General features: G+C 43.4%; 1 protein-coding gene across 12 annotated transcripts in view; it reads right to left on the bottom strand.

Annotated features, from left to right (window-relative positions):
- Window positions 1–18,053, bottom strand: part of MPPE1 (metallophosphoesterase 1) — a 56,424-nt gene that overhangs the window by 9,486 nt on the left and 28,885 nt on the right. For 6 of the 12 annotated variants that reach the window (XM_045459235.1, XM_045459244.1, XM_045459236.1 and 3 more), the window contains 3 exons: window positions 11,645–11,727; window positions 6,221–6,334; window positions 2,135–2,517 (listed from right to left, as the gene is read on the bottom strand). In XM_045459235.1, coding sequence (XP_045315191.1) covers window positions 2,135–2,403 — 269 coding nt within the window. In that variant the 5' untranslated portion in view covers window positions 2,404–2,517; window positions 6,221–6,334; window positions 11,645–11,727. Of the gene's footprint in view, window positions 1–2,134; window positions 2,518–3,295; window positions 3,412–5,239; window positions 5,404–6,220; window positions 6,335–11,644; window positions 11,728–12,611; window positions 13,184–18,053 lie in introns of those variants that run through there. The other 6 variants (XM_045459234.1, XM_045459243.1, XM_045459246.1 and 3 more) reach the window with 4 other exon arrangements.

Here is an 18,053-nt window from a genome sequence, read left to right as displayed (position 1 = left end):
CCTAAGGATTCCAATTCTTCCTCCTTTTTAAGGCATCCTCCTGGCTGTTCTTCCTCTACCCAAGGGGACTGTGACATCCCGGGGCACATAAATAGGGGAAGGTAATTTGGGGTCAGAGAAGACTGGCCAGGCCCCATGTAAACTGCTGCGGCAGTGCACCCCTTCACTCAAGATACCTCCCAAAATTCATTTCTCAGTTTTTCTTGATTGAATGTTAGTCACCCTGGAGAAGAAAGCACCTAGAAACAGCAGCAGCAGGAGGGCAGGGAAGAAAGCTCAACTGGTAAAACCCAAATGAAGCCCAAGGAAACCTCACCCTGGCCCTTCTCTATCTCATGCCTCCTTTGGTTTAAAACTCTGAGTAAAGGGGGCGCCTGGGTGGCGCAGTCGGTTAAGCATCCGACTTCAGCCAGGTCACGATCTCGCGGTCCGTGAGTTCGAGCCCCGCTTCGGGCTCTGGGCTGATGGCTCAGAGCCTGGAGCCTGTTTCCGATTCTGTGTCTCCCTCTCTCTCTGCCCCTCCCCCGTTCATGCTCTGTCTCTCTCTGTCCCAAAAATAAATAAACGTTGAAAAAAAAAAAAAAATTAAAAAAAAAAAAAAAAAAACTCTGAGTAAAGAAGGAAGGCCCCATCCATCTGTCCTTCTTTTGTCTCGCCTTTGTCACTCACCTCTAAGGACATTACACATCTCACCCCCTCCCCACCCCCAACGTAAGGTTCATCCATATCCGAAGTGCTCACGGATATTCCTGCTAGTAAAGGTTAAAGACCTGCACAAATGCAGTCATGATGAGGAAAAGGGGGCAGGGTAGTGCGTCACCAAGGACAAGAAGAGAGCTCTGATGCCCTGGGGTAGAAAGCCCCGTCAGTCGCCTTTCGGTGGGCATTCTTCACAATGGCCAAAAGTGGAAGTATCCATCAACAGGTGAATGGAGAAACAAAATGTGGTCTACATATACAACGGATATTATGCAACCCTAAAAGGGAAGGAAATCCTGACACATGCACGACATGGATGAACCCTGAAGACATCATGCTAAGTGAAATAAGCCAGACACAAAAGCACAAATACTGTATGACTCCATTTATATGAGGAACCTAGGGTGGACACATCCATAGAGAGAGAAGGTAGAATGGTGGCTGCAGGGGCTGGGGTGGAGGGGGAAGGAGGGGTCAGTATTTCATGAGGACCAAGTTTCAGCCTGGGAAGATGAAAGAGTTCCAGAGACGGCTGGCAGTGATTGTTACACAACAATATGAATGTACTTGATGTCACTGAAATGTACACTTAAAATTGTTTACGATGGTAACTTTTATGTTATGTGTACTGTATCACAGTTAAATTTTTTAAAAAGCCTTCTGATGGGAAAGCAGATGGATTATGCTAGGCAGGTCTAAGTGGGAGAGACAGGACCTGATCCTCTCCCCAGGGTGAAAGCCACATATCTGCTCAAGTAGGCTGAAAACTGCACACCATTGGGGCGCCTGGGTGGCTCAGTCAGTTAAGTGTCTGACTTCAGCTCAGGTCATGATCTCACAATTTATGAGTTTGAGCCCTGCATTAGGTTCTGTGCTGATAGCTTGGAGCTGGGAGTCTGTTTCAGATTCTGTCTTTCCCTCTCTCTCTGTCCCTCCACTGCTCATGCTCTCTTTCTCAAGAATAAACATTAAAGAAATAAATAATAATTTTAAAAAATAATAAATAAAAAAATAAAATCATAAACTACACACCATTGCCTGCAAGAGAGGACCACCAACCCAGCTCTGTTTCTCCCCCTGCCCAGGAGAAAAGGGAAACCTACCTTGACCGGCCATGCCCATGTGCTGGACCTTACTGTGGGCATTTTCCTCATACAGCCCATAAGGTCTCTGTTACTAACGAGGAGGCAGAGACAGGCTTGGAGGAGCCCTAGTAACCTGTCCAAAGTCACAAGACTCAAACCCAGACCTGCTTTCCAAATTCTGGGTCCTTATAAATAACAGATGCTCAGCAAATGGTATGTTTAAGGAAAAGTCCCATGTCCCAGGTGTCTTTCTTTGAGAAGAAAATAACTAATGAGTACCTTGACCTATGGAGAGAGACTCTCTACCAGAAAGATTCAGAATCAGAAAGATTTCTGACTGTAGCTCCTACCTTCGTAATTTGTCTAGCCAATGGCCTCGTATTTCCCCAAGCAAGTGAGTATCAGCCAAAAACATGGCTTTCAGAGTCTCTTGTCCATTGTTGTGGGCTGGAGTTTTCACCTCAGGCCAATCGCATCGAAAGATCACTAAGTAATAGATTAAAAATTCGCAGAATAGAAGCACAGCAAAGACAACGGCTATGAGCTTCGACAGCAAGAAACTCCTCCTCCTTAACAGACAAAGATGCTGCCTTCCAAACCCCAGCCTGATCAGGGCCATCTCTCCTGTCCAGGAATTGCCAGCAATCAGGAGTGAAATCCATCAAGAATTCACCAGGGGGGACTGTGGAATCCTGCATAAGGTGCGGCAGGTGTCCAGGGCTTAGCCATGTACCTACAGGGAAAAGAGAAATGATTGGATTACGTTCCGTAATAATGCCACACACACTATCTCATTCTTTTAAGAACTAATGAGTTCCAGAATCCTACCTATATTGCCAAATACGTGAAGCATCCAATACTTGTACAAGAATACTATGTCAGATTATGCTAGAAGAATGATCTTCCCGCTAAAAAAGGTTTTACTACCACTTTGGAAATCATTAAATAACAATCTGTCCAGACAATGTTAAGGTAGGACACATAATAGGGAAAGTCAACAAATATTAAGTAAGAGTAACTTGAATCCCAAAAGGATTCACTGCCCTTCCTGGACCTTACAAATCAACAGGCCAGAAGCCCCCTGTATTGTGTTGCCTCTGGTATGAATTCATCACTTTTCCACACTGCTTTTCCACAAAAGAAGTGAATATTCACAGACAATGTGCTTCAGGGATCCGAGCAATCCATTCCACTCTAGGCTCGGAGGCCGGAGCCTCACAGAGCACACATCTGTCAATGATGCATTCGGATTATATGTTTCACAAACATGGGTTTTCACTTGCAAATCGGCCCTAAAATTCTGGATGGCCTTCTGTCAGAAGACATATATGTGCCATGGTTTGTCTATGGGAAACTTTAAAATGTTTATGGATTTTTTGGAATCATAAATGAACTTTGCATCCTATTACTTTTGACACATACGAAGAAAAAGGCTGGTACATGGACAACCTGAAATGGGCTTTAAAAAGTGGCATGTTGGTGGGGAGGGGGGGGGTGGGGGAGCAGCGCACCTTGGTGGCTCAGTCAGTTAAGCGTCTAACTCTTGATTTCAGCTCAGGTCTTTGTGTCACAGTTGTGAGTTGAACCTCGCAATGGGAGGGGAGTGAATCCCACTTAAAAAAAAAAAAAAAGTGGAATGCTACTAAAGTTCTTCATCTTATGCTCAAGATGAGGATCTTAGGGGCACCTAGGTGGCTCAGTCAGTTAAGCATCCAACTTTGGCTCAGGTTATGATCGCACGGTTCATGGGTTCAAGCCCCGTGTCAGGCTCTGTACTGACAGCTAGGAGCCTGGAGCCTGCTTCGGATTCTGTGCCTCCCTCTTTCTTTGCCCCTCCCTTGCTTGTGTGTGCGCGCACGTGCGCTCTGTCTCTCTCTCTCAAAAATAAATAAATGAACATTAAAAAAAAAAAAAAAGGATGAGGATCATAAAGGGTAGTGACCTGGTGGCTGCAGAGAAGTCAGATATGGGAAAAACTCCAGAAGTCTCAGAGTGGGTGGGGGCTATAAGAAACATTGACCACAGATGCTCACTGAGCCAATATATACAGAAAAGCCCTTTCTGGGGAAATGATGTTCTAAGATGAATGCAGGAACCTTCATATGGTTGACAGACAAGGGGTCACGAACAGTCTCATTCCTGGAGGGTCTACAACAATGTCTGCAAAATTCCGTTTCCAGAGCTGTTCATGTTTGCATGTAAGCCCGAGTCCCTATAAAAGGCCCTCGCTTACTGCACAGCGGCATTCTATATACCCATTGAGATACAGGACTTTTTAAAAATCTTACCTACAGGGTAAGATTAAAGAAAACTAAGTGGGGGTAAACATGTATTTTGAGCCATTACCAAAGGTTCAAAACATAACCCCAGAATTGAAAGTGCCTTCAGAAACTGAAAGATGAGGGATACACTTCACGCTTCTCCAAATGGAGCTGTGACAATGGTCTGCTGGACTACGAAGCCCTCACTCCCATCTATGGCTTTTCAGAAAAGAAGAAATGAGAGATAGGAGGGGAATGAATGGCTCTGTGCCCAAGCCTTCACTTTCTTCCACCGGCTCTCGAGTGGCATTCTTACTGGGAAGTATTTGATTAAAGAGGGAACAGGACTCGAATGCCAGATTTTAAATGCATCCTTTCAGACAGAGAGGTCAAAAGCAGCTGTGCATGTAACCTGGGCTCAAATGCTCTTCCTGGAACTCTACTCAGAACATCCATAGTATCTTTGTCAAGCGGGTCCGACCACCATGACCATGTGCCATACCTTGTCCTTGTACTTAGAACCTCCTCGCCCCCTCTGTTTTCTCTAAGGTTGAACCCCTGTGCCACATAACTAAAATCACCGTACTTTATCTTCTAACTGGGGACTCCTCTGAGAGTGAAAGGTGGCACTAACAATAATAAAAAAACACGGCAGTTCTGGGCAACTCGGGGGTGCAGCCACCCCATAAGGCTCCAGCCCATAAGGCTGGTGCTTAATCTGATGCAGGTGAGGAGAAAGCAAGGACTCCTGCTGTCATCCACTTATCAGCAGTCAAACTCCAGAAGGAGGTACAGTTGCTGCCAGTAACAACTAAGGGTATGGATTTTGTTTGGGTGATGCTCGTAAGAGAGAGACAAAGACTCTAAGGAACAATGAATGTATTTCTTAATACCATCCAATTTCCTTTGTTTTGATTCAGTCAAATATGTCTGAAGCAACCATTTGGTCTTAATGTCTCATTTTCTTTCAAAAGGTGGAAGGATCTCCTGAAATCCTAAAAACAGCAGCTGAAAACTTCCTAAAACTTTAATGTCTCCTCACGCCGCAGAGGACAAGTTGAGAGGAAGGAATGCCAGCCTTCTGGAGTTAGCCTCAGAATTCTCTTAACATGCAAAGCTTTGCTCTTTATAGGCTCCAAGTTGGCCGAGGTAAAAACCAGAATGACAACTTTCTAATTGCTTCTCTACACCCACCTCCTTTCATCAGAGAAGCTGGTTTCGGTGGTGATAGCTAAGATCCAGGAACACAGCAAGGTTAGATGGGTGGCCTGGAGCACGGCAGGCCCACCCTGCCCTCCAAGTGCAGCAGAGAGTGGGGGCCAGGAGCCGAGGGGACACAAAGCTGCAGTCTGTCAGCTTCCCTGGACCAAGGGAGCAGAACAGGACACACAGAGACAAGCCACGGGTTTGCACTCACAGGTGGCGCTGGCTCTCCCCCACCCGGTTCCCAGGTTCCCATTGGATCCCGCTGAGGCTCAGCCTGGCCCCTGCCTCCAGGCTGACTGCAGCAAAGGCAGGGAACAATTCCTCAGCTTAAGGAAGGCCACGTGGCAACAAAAGGTTGGGGGAGCCCCTGCCCTTCCCTCAAGCGTCTGTGTTCTTTTTTCCACAAAGAAATAAAAGATATTCCACACAGAGCCATTCAGCCAGAGGACTCAGAATGAAGGAAGGGAGGGAGGGAAGGAGGAAGGGAGGAAAGGAAGGAGAGAGGGAGGGAAGGCGAGAGGGAGGGTAGGAGGGAAAAAAAAGGCAAGGCAAAGAGGGAGAGCAAGCTAGCTGCTACTGTTCCATACTTTCTTGAGAAAACCCTAACACCATGTCAATCAGCTCTCCAGTATAGTGTGATCATTTTTAAGAAATAGAACTCCTCACCAGAGTGAAAACCATTATTTGACAACCTCTGACACCAAATCCTTAAAGCAAAAATTCCTTTTGCTCAAATCTTGGGAAACTACTTCTCCTTCTCTATCCACACTCATCGTGTGACTCATCAAAGTAGTATCTCCAATGCGGTCTTCAATGTTATGGCCAAAGCATATCCCCTTTTACCTCCTGAAATGAAGACAGTAATTTTTAGGGCTGATGGGGTGGCGAAGGGATCCAATCTCTCCCTAGAACTGACACAGCAAGGACCCCATGCCAGGTGCACATTACGTAATGAGATGCCACTCCTACCTTATGGCTGCTTCCAGATGGGTATAAAGTGACCTCCTCCTTGGGTTCAAGCCAACTTGCACTTAAGCCAACCCCAGGGACAGCACTGCGTCCTCGTTTTCTGATGCAGCTGACCTGTGAGAAAAAGCATGCTGACCACCAGCCATTGGGAGCAAAGGACACTCCACCCCTGGAGCAGACATGGGACAACTGAGCCTACCTTTCTTGGTAGGAAACAGGAAAACCGAAGAGCTCTATAGGGAATCAGCAGCCACTTATTCCTCTTCTAGTATTTTCTCCTACGTTATGAATACCCACCAGCAGAGAGAGTAGCTATGATGAATTGGACAAAACCCCACCTACTGCTCAGCTCTGCTACATGTGACCTTGGGCAAAGCCACTTACCCTTTCTGAGCCTCATCATGGGGGTCACAGCACTTGCCTCCACTGATGTCATGGAGATTGACAGAAATAATGTTCACGATTTTTTTTTTTTAAATGAAGCAGGTATATCAGGATTAGACTAGACAGTAAACCTTACAATCTGATGAATTTCAACAGGCTCAAGGCAAGGGAACTCAATTCAAATGGCCATAATCAGATTAGGGAGAATGAAGCCCAGTGGAGAATAAAGGCCAGAAATTAGAATCTAGAAGCTGTGGCCATCTTTGGCTATCTTCCCCACTCATTTACTGAGTTGGACTTTCTAATGCTCGACATCCAAAATCCCCATACCCTTCCCTTACTAGAAGTAAACTTGAAATTTTATCTCAACCATAATATGTAGGCCAGTGATTTAAAATCTCCACAGCCACACAGCCTGAATAACTAAATGCTACTATATCTTCCACATCCAGGTTTTTACAGGCTAACGGAGAGAAACTGTGTTCTTTCTAAGACAAAATGGAAGGAGGGTCTGGTCCTTTATCAGAACACTGTGGAGTGCTCCACCCAGGCCCAGATATGGCCAGCTCTTCCTGCCTCCTCAGTGAATACATGGGGGGAAAAGATGTTTATCCATCTTATATCACTAGGTGTAAAACTAAGCTATGAGGGGTTTCAATAAAGATGATATTCTCTGCGTGTTAAGTGCTTGTGGTTAAGTGATGAAGAATTCTGTCCATATGAGACGCTTTCCTTTGCATGTAGCAGATTTGGGTTCAAAACGCAAAATTACTGAAATGTTCATGTTTTCACCCCCCAAGGTCAATTTGTCAGTTTTATTAAACTCCGTGAATGATATCCCAGCGGGAAAACTATACGGGCCTCCCAACAATGTTCAGTCTGGCTGGGATCAAAAGGCAGATGCACTCCCCTCAGGACCCTTCCTGACTTGTCTCTAAGAGAGCTACACTTGATATTAAAGGTCCCAGAGGGCCCTGGTAAAAACTAAAGCGCGGAATCTGGAGATGTTGATTTCTACCACCGACACACTCCGTATTCCTGACATCACACACGATGGCATCGGTAACATCTCCCAACCCAGAATTTTTCAAAAAGCCAAAAGAAACCCATCTCTGGTTCATGAAATCAGTTTGGTGGTTTGTGACCAGACTTCTAAAAAATTAGATAGAAGAAAACAGAATAGAAAAAATTAGCCAGCACTGTACAGAGTCAAGGCAGGGCACCATAAAGTTTATTTCACCAAACTTTTGCTTCCACTTTTCAGTACACGGATCTGTGTGTCCTGATCATGATATAAAATACATTTCTCATTGCACTAGTCACCGTCTTCACATCCCACCTCTGCCAGTGCCCAGGATAGTGCCTGCAAACAGTAAGTGCTCAATACGCATCCACGGAGTTAACGACCCCCATTTAAGCTTACTGTCTCAAACGTTCTAGAATTACAAACATATATTATCACTCTTCTGGTCTTTAAATGCTTCACAGTCTCCAGTCATAGGAACAAGAGGAACAGCTGAAGAAGATGTACCCGTTCCCTCTGGTCAAAGGGCCAAGCAGGAATTTAAAGATGGGCAAAACAGGTGGCCAGAACACATTTTCTCACCAGCCCCTGTGTGGAACTCTTCCAAAGAAAAGTTTGGGTGGCCCTCTGATGGAAGGGAAGTAATCTTCCCTGAGCCTTTTTGGAGAAAAGAGCTTTCTTTCCAAAAGGGAAGTACATGACTTTCATGTACTTGCTTGGTAGCTCCTGGGTTCTCTCCTAAGCCCCGGGGATGGCATGATCCAGCAGCTGGGGAAGTCTATATCCCAGTTGTATTATTTCCTAGTATGTGATCTCATGCAAGTTGCTCAAAAACAAGCAAACAACAGCAAAAAAAAAAAAAAAAAAAAAACAGAAAAGGATGAGGGGGAGAAACAAGATCGTTATTATAAAAAAAAAAAACAAAAAAAATAATAAGCATTGATGAGAATGTGGAGAAATTGCAATGCATGTGTACTGTTGGTAGGAATGTAAAATGGTGCAGCCACTATAAAAAACAGTGTGGTGGTTCCTCAAAAAATTAAAAATGGAACTGCTACATGATCCAACAATTTCACTTCCAGGTAAACAGTCAAAAGAACTGAAAGCAGAGACTCACATATTTGTACACCCATGTACACAGCAGCATTATTCACAACAGTCAAAAGGTGGAAACAACCCAAATGTCTGTCAATTGATCAATGGACAAACAAAATGTGGCACGTGTGTATATATAATGGAATATTCCTCAGTCCTTTAAAAGGAAAGAAATCCTGACACATGCTACAATATGAATGAATCTTGAGGACATGATACTAAGGGAAATGAGCCAGTCACAAAGAGACAAATACTATGTGATTCCATTTATAAGAGGTAACTAGAGTCATCAAATTCATACAAACAGAAAGTAGAATGGGGGTGACCAAGGGACTGGGAAAAGGGAAAACGGGGAGTTGTTGTTTCATGGGTGTAGATCCCGTTTTGCAAGATGGAAAAGCACTAAAGATTGGACAACAATGTCAACCCTACTGAACTATACACTTAAAAATGGAGTACAGAGAGATTCAGAAGCATCAGAAGACAAGCCTCAGACTGGAAGAAAATATTTGCAAAACACACTTCTAATAAAGGACTATTATCAAACATATACAAAGAACTCCTAAAACTCAATAAGAAAACAAACAGCCCAGGGGTGCCTGGGTGGCTCAGTCGGTTAGGCGGCCGACTTCAGCTCGGGTCATGATCTCGCGATCTGTGAGTTCGAGCCCCGCGTCGGGCTCTGTGCTGACAGCTCAGAGCCTGAAGCCTGTTTCAGATTCTGTGTCTCCCTCTCTCTGACCCTCCCCCGTTCATGCTCTGTCTCTCTCTGTCTCAAAAATAAATAAACGTTAAAAAAAAGAAAAGAAAAGAAAACAAACAGCCCAGTTAGAAAGTGGGCAAAAGTAAGACAATAGATCTTACGCATTCTCATCACACACCACAAACAAAAATAACCATGCGATTGGATGGATGTTTTAGTTGATGGTTGTGTAGACTGTGATAACCACTTCACTATAGGGATGTATCTCAAATCATCACATCATACATTTTAAATATGTACAATTTTACTTGTCAATTATATCTCAATATAGCTGGGGGGAAAATGAAAAATTAATAATTGAAAATAAATTTAAAATGGGCCGAAGACCTTCAAGGACAGCCCACCAAAGAAGTATAATGGCAAATAAGTATATGAAAAGCTCCACATCATAGGTCATTAAAGACATGCAAATTAAAATAAGAACAAGATACACACCTATTAGACACACACACAAATTAGAGTCACCAAAATCCAGAACACTGGCCACACCAAATGCTGGCGAGGATGTGGAGTAACAGACCATCTCCTTCATTATTAGTGGGAATACACAAGGGCACAGCTACTTTGGAAGACTGTTCGGCAGTTTCTTACAAAACTAAACATACTCTCACCCTGTGATCCAGCAATCGTGCTGCTTGTTATCTTACCCAAATGAGTTGAAAACTTACATCCACACAAAAACCTGCACACAAACATTTACAGCAGCTGTTTTCCTAACTGCCAAAATTCTGAAGCAACCAAGATGCCCTTCAATAGGTGAATGGATAAACAAACTGTGGTACATTCACACAACGGAATATTATTCAGTGCGAAATTAGAAATGAACTATCATGCCATGAAAAGGCATGAAGGAACCTTCAATGCATATTACTAACCAAAAGAAGTCAACCTGAAAAGGCTACATACTATATGATTCTTTCTATATGACATTCTGGAAAAGACAAAACTATGGATACCATAAAAGATCAGTGATTGCCAGGGAGCTTAGGGGAAGGAAGGGAGGGATGAACAGGCGGGGAACAGGGGATATTTAGGGCAGTAAAAATACTCTTGGATATTTTTATATGTGGATATTTAATACGTGGATATAATATCACTATACATTGCTAAAACCCTTAGATGTACATCACCAAGAGCAGACTTAATGTGAACTATGGACTTTGGGTGATTTTGATATGTCAGTGTAGATTCATCAATTGTAACAGATGTATGACTCTGGTGGAGACTGATGGTAATGGGGGAGGTTGTGCTATGTGGGGGCAGGGGTATATGGGAACTTTCTACTTTCTGCTCAGTTTTGCTGTGAACCTAAAACTGCTCTTTAAAAAAAAAGTCTAAGAAAAGTTGGCAAGATAGTAAATTTTATGTATATTTTACCACAATTAAATTTTTTTTATTTTAAAGTAATGATATTCTGATACATGATACAGCACGGTGAGCCCTGAAGACATTATACTAAGTGAAATAAGCCAGACACAGAATGACAAACACTATATGCTTCCACTTACATAAGGGACTAGAGTAGACACTTCATAGAGACAAAGTAAAATGGTGGTGGCCAGGGGTCAGGGTGGGTGAGGGGGGAAATGAGCAGTCATTATTTACAGGGTTTCAATTTGGGAAAAAGAAAAAGTTCTGGAAATGGATAGTGGTGATGGTTGAAGAATAATGTGAATGTACTAAACGTCACCGAACTGTGCACTTTACAACGGTTAAAATGGTTAAGTTTTATGTTATGCAGGTTTTGCCACAATTTTCTTTAAAAAGGAAGCAGCACACAAACACAAAACACACGCACAAGACCCTACAAGCTAACAATGTCCTAGAGCAAAGGCTTCCTTTTGGATCTAAATCCACTACTTTTATATTTAAATTTTTTTTAATGTTTATCTGTTTTTGAGAAAGACAGAGTGCGAGCAGGGGCCGGGCAGAGAGAGAGGGAGACACAGAATCTGAAGCAGGCTCCAGGCTCTGAGCTGCCAGCACAGAGCCGGATGCAGTGCTCAAACCCACAAACCACGAGATCATGACCTGAGCTGAAGTTGGGACGCTTAACCGACTGAACCACCCAGGCACCCCATAAAGCCACTACTTTTATATTTAAAAAGAAGTCTTGGGAGCCTGTGTTCAAGGGAATATCACTAAGTCACCTTCTCACCTTTTAAAGGATACAACTGGTAGATGAGACTGGTATGAAGGCCCTAAGTTGGCTTGTGTTCCCCCAAATCAGAGCACCTCTACCTGAAATAAAACAAAATGTGTGTGTTACTGAAGAATCTTTCATTCGTTTAGCTATTTAATTAAAGTGGAAGATGCATCAATTCCCAGAGGGCAGTGACTGCTGCCCTGTGGCACAAGGAGAAGGAAGCTGATTGGCCGTTACAACACAAAAATAACCTGAAAACCACACACTAAACAGAAATGACTGACATGTTATTGTTCTAGAATAGCTCTTTTAAATTATAGCATAAAATATTAAGATTGCTCTATATTATTACAACATTGTTTATATTGTTCATATTGCAACATTGTTCTACATTGCCCAACACATAAGAACAGTAGCTGCAATCCATAATTGGGAACAAAATATTTTATCCGTTGACTGACTTTTAACTTCAAAGCTATCATTAAATATCTAAATTCCCTCCACCCAAAAACAACATTAAAACATGTTTAACATGCACTGACCTGTAGTTTTTTTCTCTTACTTGCCCATTATCTTAAGCATATTACCACAGTGTCATCAATGGCTATTTGCATGTTAAATGTTCCATCTTAAATGGTATTTTTTAATAAGACGTATTTCTTTTTGTCAGTCTACATAGGTAAACTAGAGAGAGGCCCCTACGATGTAATACAGGGGCCTTAAGTAATCGTGATTCGCCAGCAAAGAATGACTAATTCCCAGAATACCGTTTTTTCAATAGGCTAACTTGCAATGCTAAAAAGGCAAGGAGGTTCCAGTTTGCAGTAACAAGAAATAGCAATTAACCTAGAAGCCTAAATATTATATAACACGGTCATAAGAATTCCTGGAAAATCTTGCTTGCTGTGGGCGGAGAGCAACAAGGGAGGCGGATCAGAAAGCAAAGGCTTCCGGGCAAGCCGGACCCCCATCACTTCACCTGTCCTGGAGCCCGCCGACCATCCCCGCCAGCTTCCAGTTTCCGCGCGGAAGGCCCGGCGGGTCCCGGTCGGCCCTGGAACCCCGCCCCGCCGGCCTCGGGCGGGCGGGGAAACGCACAGTCGCCATGGAGAGGCCCGCCCTAGCCCCGCCCCTGGCACGCCCCCAGCCGCGCCCCCGCCGGGGGCCGGCTTTCTGGAACGCGGGCTCCCGGCACTCTTCGGGCGGTGCGGAAAGACCAGCTGGTAGCGGCTCGGCCCTGCGGCTCACGGCGTTCCTAAACAGTCGGTGCAAAGAAGCAAAACCCAACACTTGGTCGCATCTTCCGCAACGACTCGGTCCGTTGCGCCATCCTTAACGTCTTCTAGACTTTTCTCTCCCCGTGAGTCCTTAGTGCTGCAGCTTCCCTGGAACCCTCAGAACAACGTCCGGGAAGGCGAGGGGCGCGCGGCGGCCGCGAAGCCTTTGGCGCACCGAGCGCCCGTGAGGGGAGGCGGGTGCGCCGGCCGTTGCGGGTCAGGGCGGCCCTGCGGCGGCCCCGGTGCCCCGCTCGTGGGTCAGGGCGGCCCCGGTCTCGCTTCCGGTCTGCACGGCTGCGGCTCGAGGCGGGCTCCGCGCCCCGGGCGCCGGGGAGCTGCCTGCGGCGGGAAGCCGAGCCGCCGGACCTCCGCGCGGCGTCGATGGGTGGCGCTGTGATTGCTCGCTCCCTCCTCCTGCCCCGCTGGACCGCGCTCCGGAGTCCCACGCTGGGTCTCCCTCACTGTCGTCTTCTCCAGGGCCTGGCAAAGTGCTTTCAGGGAGTGTATAATGAATAAATGAGGCCATCAGAGCGACTGTTGGGGACTTAGTTTTCATTTTTTTCAAACTAATGTTAATAACAGTATAGCATGGCATGGTCTACTTTTCAAAGGGCCTTCACATCCATTACTTCAAATAATCCTCAGAATAAGCTTGTAAATTAAGAGCAAGAACCATTACCCCACGTTACAAGAAGTAAAACTGAAGCTCGAAGCAATAACACACAGGGTCTCCCAACCAACGAATTCTAGTATATTTTTTGCTGAGTATACTTAATGTGCAGAGATATAATAGAAATCGTATAGAAAGCAACCAGCTAAATGCCTGCTATTTGGTAAGTAAGCAGTAAATGGAAACATTATTATTTATTAAGAATATTGTAATATTTTCTTTTAAAAAATTTGTTAACATTTATTTATTTTTGAGAGAGAGAGACAGAGTATGAGCAGAGGAGGGGCAGAGAGAGAGAGAGGGAGACACAGAGCTCGAAGTAGGCTCCAGGCTCTGAGCTGTCAGCGCAGAGCCGGATGCGGGACTGGAACCCACGAATTGCGAGATCATGACCTGAGCCGAAGTTGGACATTTAACCGACTGAGCCACCCAGTGGCCCCTGAATATTGTAATATTTTCAAATACCTCCTGGTTAACAATTTTACCATCACAACTTGCCACCATATGCACACCGACATGATGCAACAGAAGCACACAGTATCATCTCTAAAGTATTCTCACTAACTAGAAAAAAAAAAGTAAATATATCCAGTAAAGCCTATAACTAACTCCAAGCTTAAAGAAATATAGGACCAAACGAACAGGTTAAATGACACCACCAGGAAGCAATTCCCTGGATCCGGAATGTGGAATTTTTACAGCCCAAATGGCCTACCTTCTTTATTCAACAAATAAACAGCATCAGGAAAAAAAAAAAAAAAAAGGAGAGAGGAGGGGAGGGAAATTTGTTATAAAGCAGGCTTGAGAGACACACTGAGCCAAAGCAAGTATGTGGGTCTTGTTTGGGTCAGAATTAGGACAAACTAGCTTTCAAAAAAAAAAGAATTAAAGATTGGGAAACTTGTACATGGAATGGATGTGCAAAGAATTGTTGGTGGTGATTTTGCTGTGATAATGCTATTGTGGTTAATTTTTTTTTAAGGTTAGAGAAACTAAAGTACAGCCAAGTTATAAGATTTCTGGAATTTGCTTTAATATTGCAGGAAATTAAAAAGCAAACAGGGAAGTAGGAGAAGAAACAACATTGGCAAAATGTTGGTAATGTTGAAGCAAGAAGAGGGGTGCATGGCATAGTGGGTAGAAGAACAATGGCCCCCCAGAGACTTTCACATCCCAATCTCCGGACCTGTGACTATGTTACCTTGCATGGGAAAAGGGACTTTGCAAGTGTGATTAAGGTTAAGGACTTTGAGGTGAGAAGTTCGCCTGGGTTATCCAGTCTAATCACTGGGTCCTTCCCTATGGAAGGACAGCTGTGTCAGTTAGGAGAGGTAACACAGGAGTGTGTCAGTCCTATAACAAAACACAAAATACCAAGTGGCTTATCAACAACACAAATGTATTTCTCAAACTTGTGGACACTGGAAATACAAGACTGAGGTACCAGCATGGTTGCTGAAAATTGGGAGTCACCTTCCTGGTTCATCACTGGCACCTTCTCACTGTGCCCTCACATGGTAGAAGGGGTGAGGGAGCCCCAGGAAGTCTCTTCTATAAGAGCACTGATCCCATTCATGAAGCCTCCACCCTCAGGACTGGACACCTCCCCAAAGCCTCACCTCTAAACACCATCACCACAGTCATTAGGATTTCAACATGTGAATTTTGGAGGGACACAAACATTCAGTGCATAGCAGAGGGTCAGAGAGATGCAGCCTAACACGGACTCCACCTGCTGTTAGTGATGTTGAAGATGGAGGAAGGAAGGGGCCACAAGCCAAGGAATGTGGGCATGTAGCCCCCTAGAAGCTGTAAAAGGCAAGGAAATGGATTCGTTCACAGAACCACCTTGATTAGCCCAGTGAGACTTCATTTGGACTACTGACCTACAGAACAGTAACAAGTTTGTGTAGCCTTAAGTCACTAAATTCATAGTGATTTGTTACAGCAGCAATAGAAAACCAATATAAGCATTCATTATATTTCTCTCCACTCTTGTGTATGGTTAAAATTTTTGGTAATGTTTGCTAAGTCCAAAAAACATAGACCTAACTATGAAATACATTTTAAAAGTACTTCATGGGGTGCACGGGTGGCTCAGTCAGTTAAGCATCTGACTCTTGATTTTGCCTCAAGTCGTGATCTCACAGTTGTGAGACTGAGCCCCATGTCGGGCTCCATGCATTGACAGTACAGAGTCTGCTTGGATTCTCTCTCCCTCTCTCTCTGCCCCTCCTCTGCTCATCCACTCTCTCTGTCTCCTTCTCAAAATAAATAAACTTAAAAAAATAAAAAGTACTTCATTTATACCTGAAGCATAACAGAATCCGACTTAACAAAATTATTATGATGCATTTTAATTTGAAAAAGAATTATATATGTCCTTTTAAAAAGTATCATTAAAAGTATAATTAATATGTGAAGGGATGGAAAAGCATTTATCATACAAATGGAAGTGACAAGAAAGCCAGGGTAGCAATACTTATTATCAGACAAAATAGACTTTAAAACAAAGACTGTAACAAGAGACAAAGAAGGACACTATATAATCATAAAGAGAACAGTTCAACAAGAAGATGTAATAATTATAAGTATTTATGCGTTCAACGTGGAAGCAACCAAATACATAAAGCAGCTAGTAACAAACATAAAGGAAGTAATTGATAGTAATACAATAATAGTACGGGAATTTAATACCCCACTTACATCAATGGATAGATTATCCAAACACAAAATCAACAAGGAAACAGTGGCATTGAATGACACAATGGACCAGATGGATCTAACAGATATATTCAGAACATCCCATCCTAAAACAGCAGATAACACATTATTTTCAAGAACACATGATACATTCTCCAGAATAGATCACATGTTAAGTCACAAAACAAGTCTTAACAAATTCAAAAAGATTGAAGTCATACCATGCATCTTTTCCAGGCACAATGCTGTGAAACTAGAAATCGACCACAAGAAAAAATGTGGAAAGACCACAAATATATGGAGGCTAAATAACATGCTATTAAACAATGAATGAGTCAACCAAGAAATAAAAGAAATCAAACAGTATATGGAGACAAATGAAAACAAAAACACGATGGTCCAAAATCTTTGGGCTGCAGCAAAAGCTTTTTAAGAGAGAAGATTATAGCAATGCAGACCTACCTCAAGAAGCAAGAAAAATCTCAAACAACCTAACCTTGTATCTAGCAGGGCTAGAAAAAGAAGAAAAACAAAAACAAAACCGGTAGAAGGAAGGAAATAATAGATTAGAACAGAAAGTTAGCAGAAACTAAAAAACAATAGGACAGATTGTTCCACATAGAACAATAGAACAGATGAAACCAGGAGCTGCTTCTTTGAAAAGATCAACAAATTGATAACCTTTAACCAGACTCTAAACAAAGAAAGAAAGAAAGAAAGAAAGAAAGAAAGAAAGAAAGAAAGAAAGAAAGAGAAAGAAAAAGAAGACTCAAGTAAAATCAGGAATGAAAGAGGAGAAATAACAACTGACATCACAGAAATACAAAGGATTATAAAAGAACATTAGGATAAATTATATGCCAACAACTTGGACAACCTAGAAGAAATGGGTAAATTCCTAAAAGCATATACACTCCCAAAAGTAAATCAGGAAGAAAGTGAAAATGTGAATACGTCAATTACCAGCAAAGAAATTGAATCAGTAACCAAAAAATTCCCAACAAACAAAAGTCCAGGACCAGACAGCCTCAGGGACATAGTTGAGCAATCATTCTGGCACTTTAACCATAATTGCCCTATAGAAAAATATTTACCTGCATCCGGTGCATGAACACCTTGGAGAAAAGTGAAACACATGAAGCAGAAACTCCAGAGTATCCAGCTATTTGCATTCTTGCCTTCATTCACCCATGCAATGCAACAGACATGCATTGAGACTTTCTGTTCCTAGGGGCTAAATTTTCACAGATTATTCTAGGGATTGTGCTGTGAGATAGAGACAAAGCTGAGGGGAGAGACAGTATGAATCCTGACATTCAGCAGAAGGACTTTTGTGTATTCGCTTTCTATAGCTGGGTAACAAGTTACCACAAACTGAGCAATTTACAACATTCTGTTTCGAGTCTTCCTCCAGTTCATGGTTGCTGGGAGAATTCAGCTCCATGTGATTATAGGACCAAGCTCTCAGCTCCCAGGACCTCCCGCTGTGCCTGCCCCATGGCACTTCCCACAGCATGGCAGTTGCTTCTTCAGGGCCAACCAGAGAGCATCTGCTGCTGTTGGTTCAAATCTATCTGACTTCTTCTGTTTCTTCTCTAGACCTAAAGGAGTCCCATGATAAATCAGGCCCACCTAAAATAATCTCTCTTTTGATTGACTTAATGTCAACTTGTTAGGGACCTTAAATACCTTTACACTTCACTGTTACCATGTATCACACCCTACTCACAGGAGTGGTAGTCTGCCACATTCATAGGTCCCACCTTCACTC

The sequence above is a fragment of the Leopardus geoffroyi genome, chromosome D3 (genome assembly GCF_018350155.1).
Source record: "Leopardus geoffroyi isolate Oge1 chromosome D3, O.geoffroyi_Oge1_pat1.0, whole genome shotgun sequence".
In the NCBI taxonomy this organism is placed as follows: Eukaryota; Metazoa; Chordata; class Mammalia; order Carnivora; family Felidae; genus Leopardus; species Leopardus geoffroyi.
This window is presented reverse-complemented; position numbering and strand designations above follow the sequence as displayed.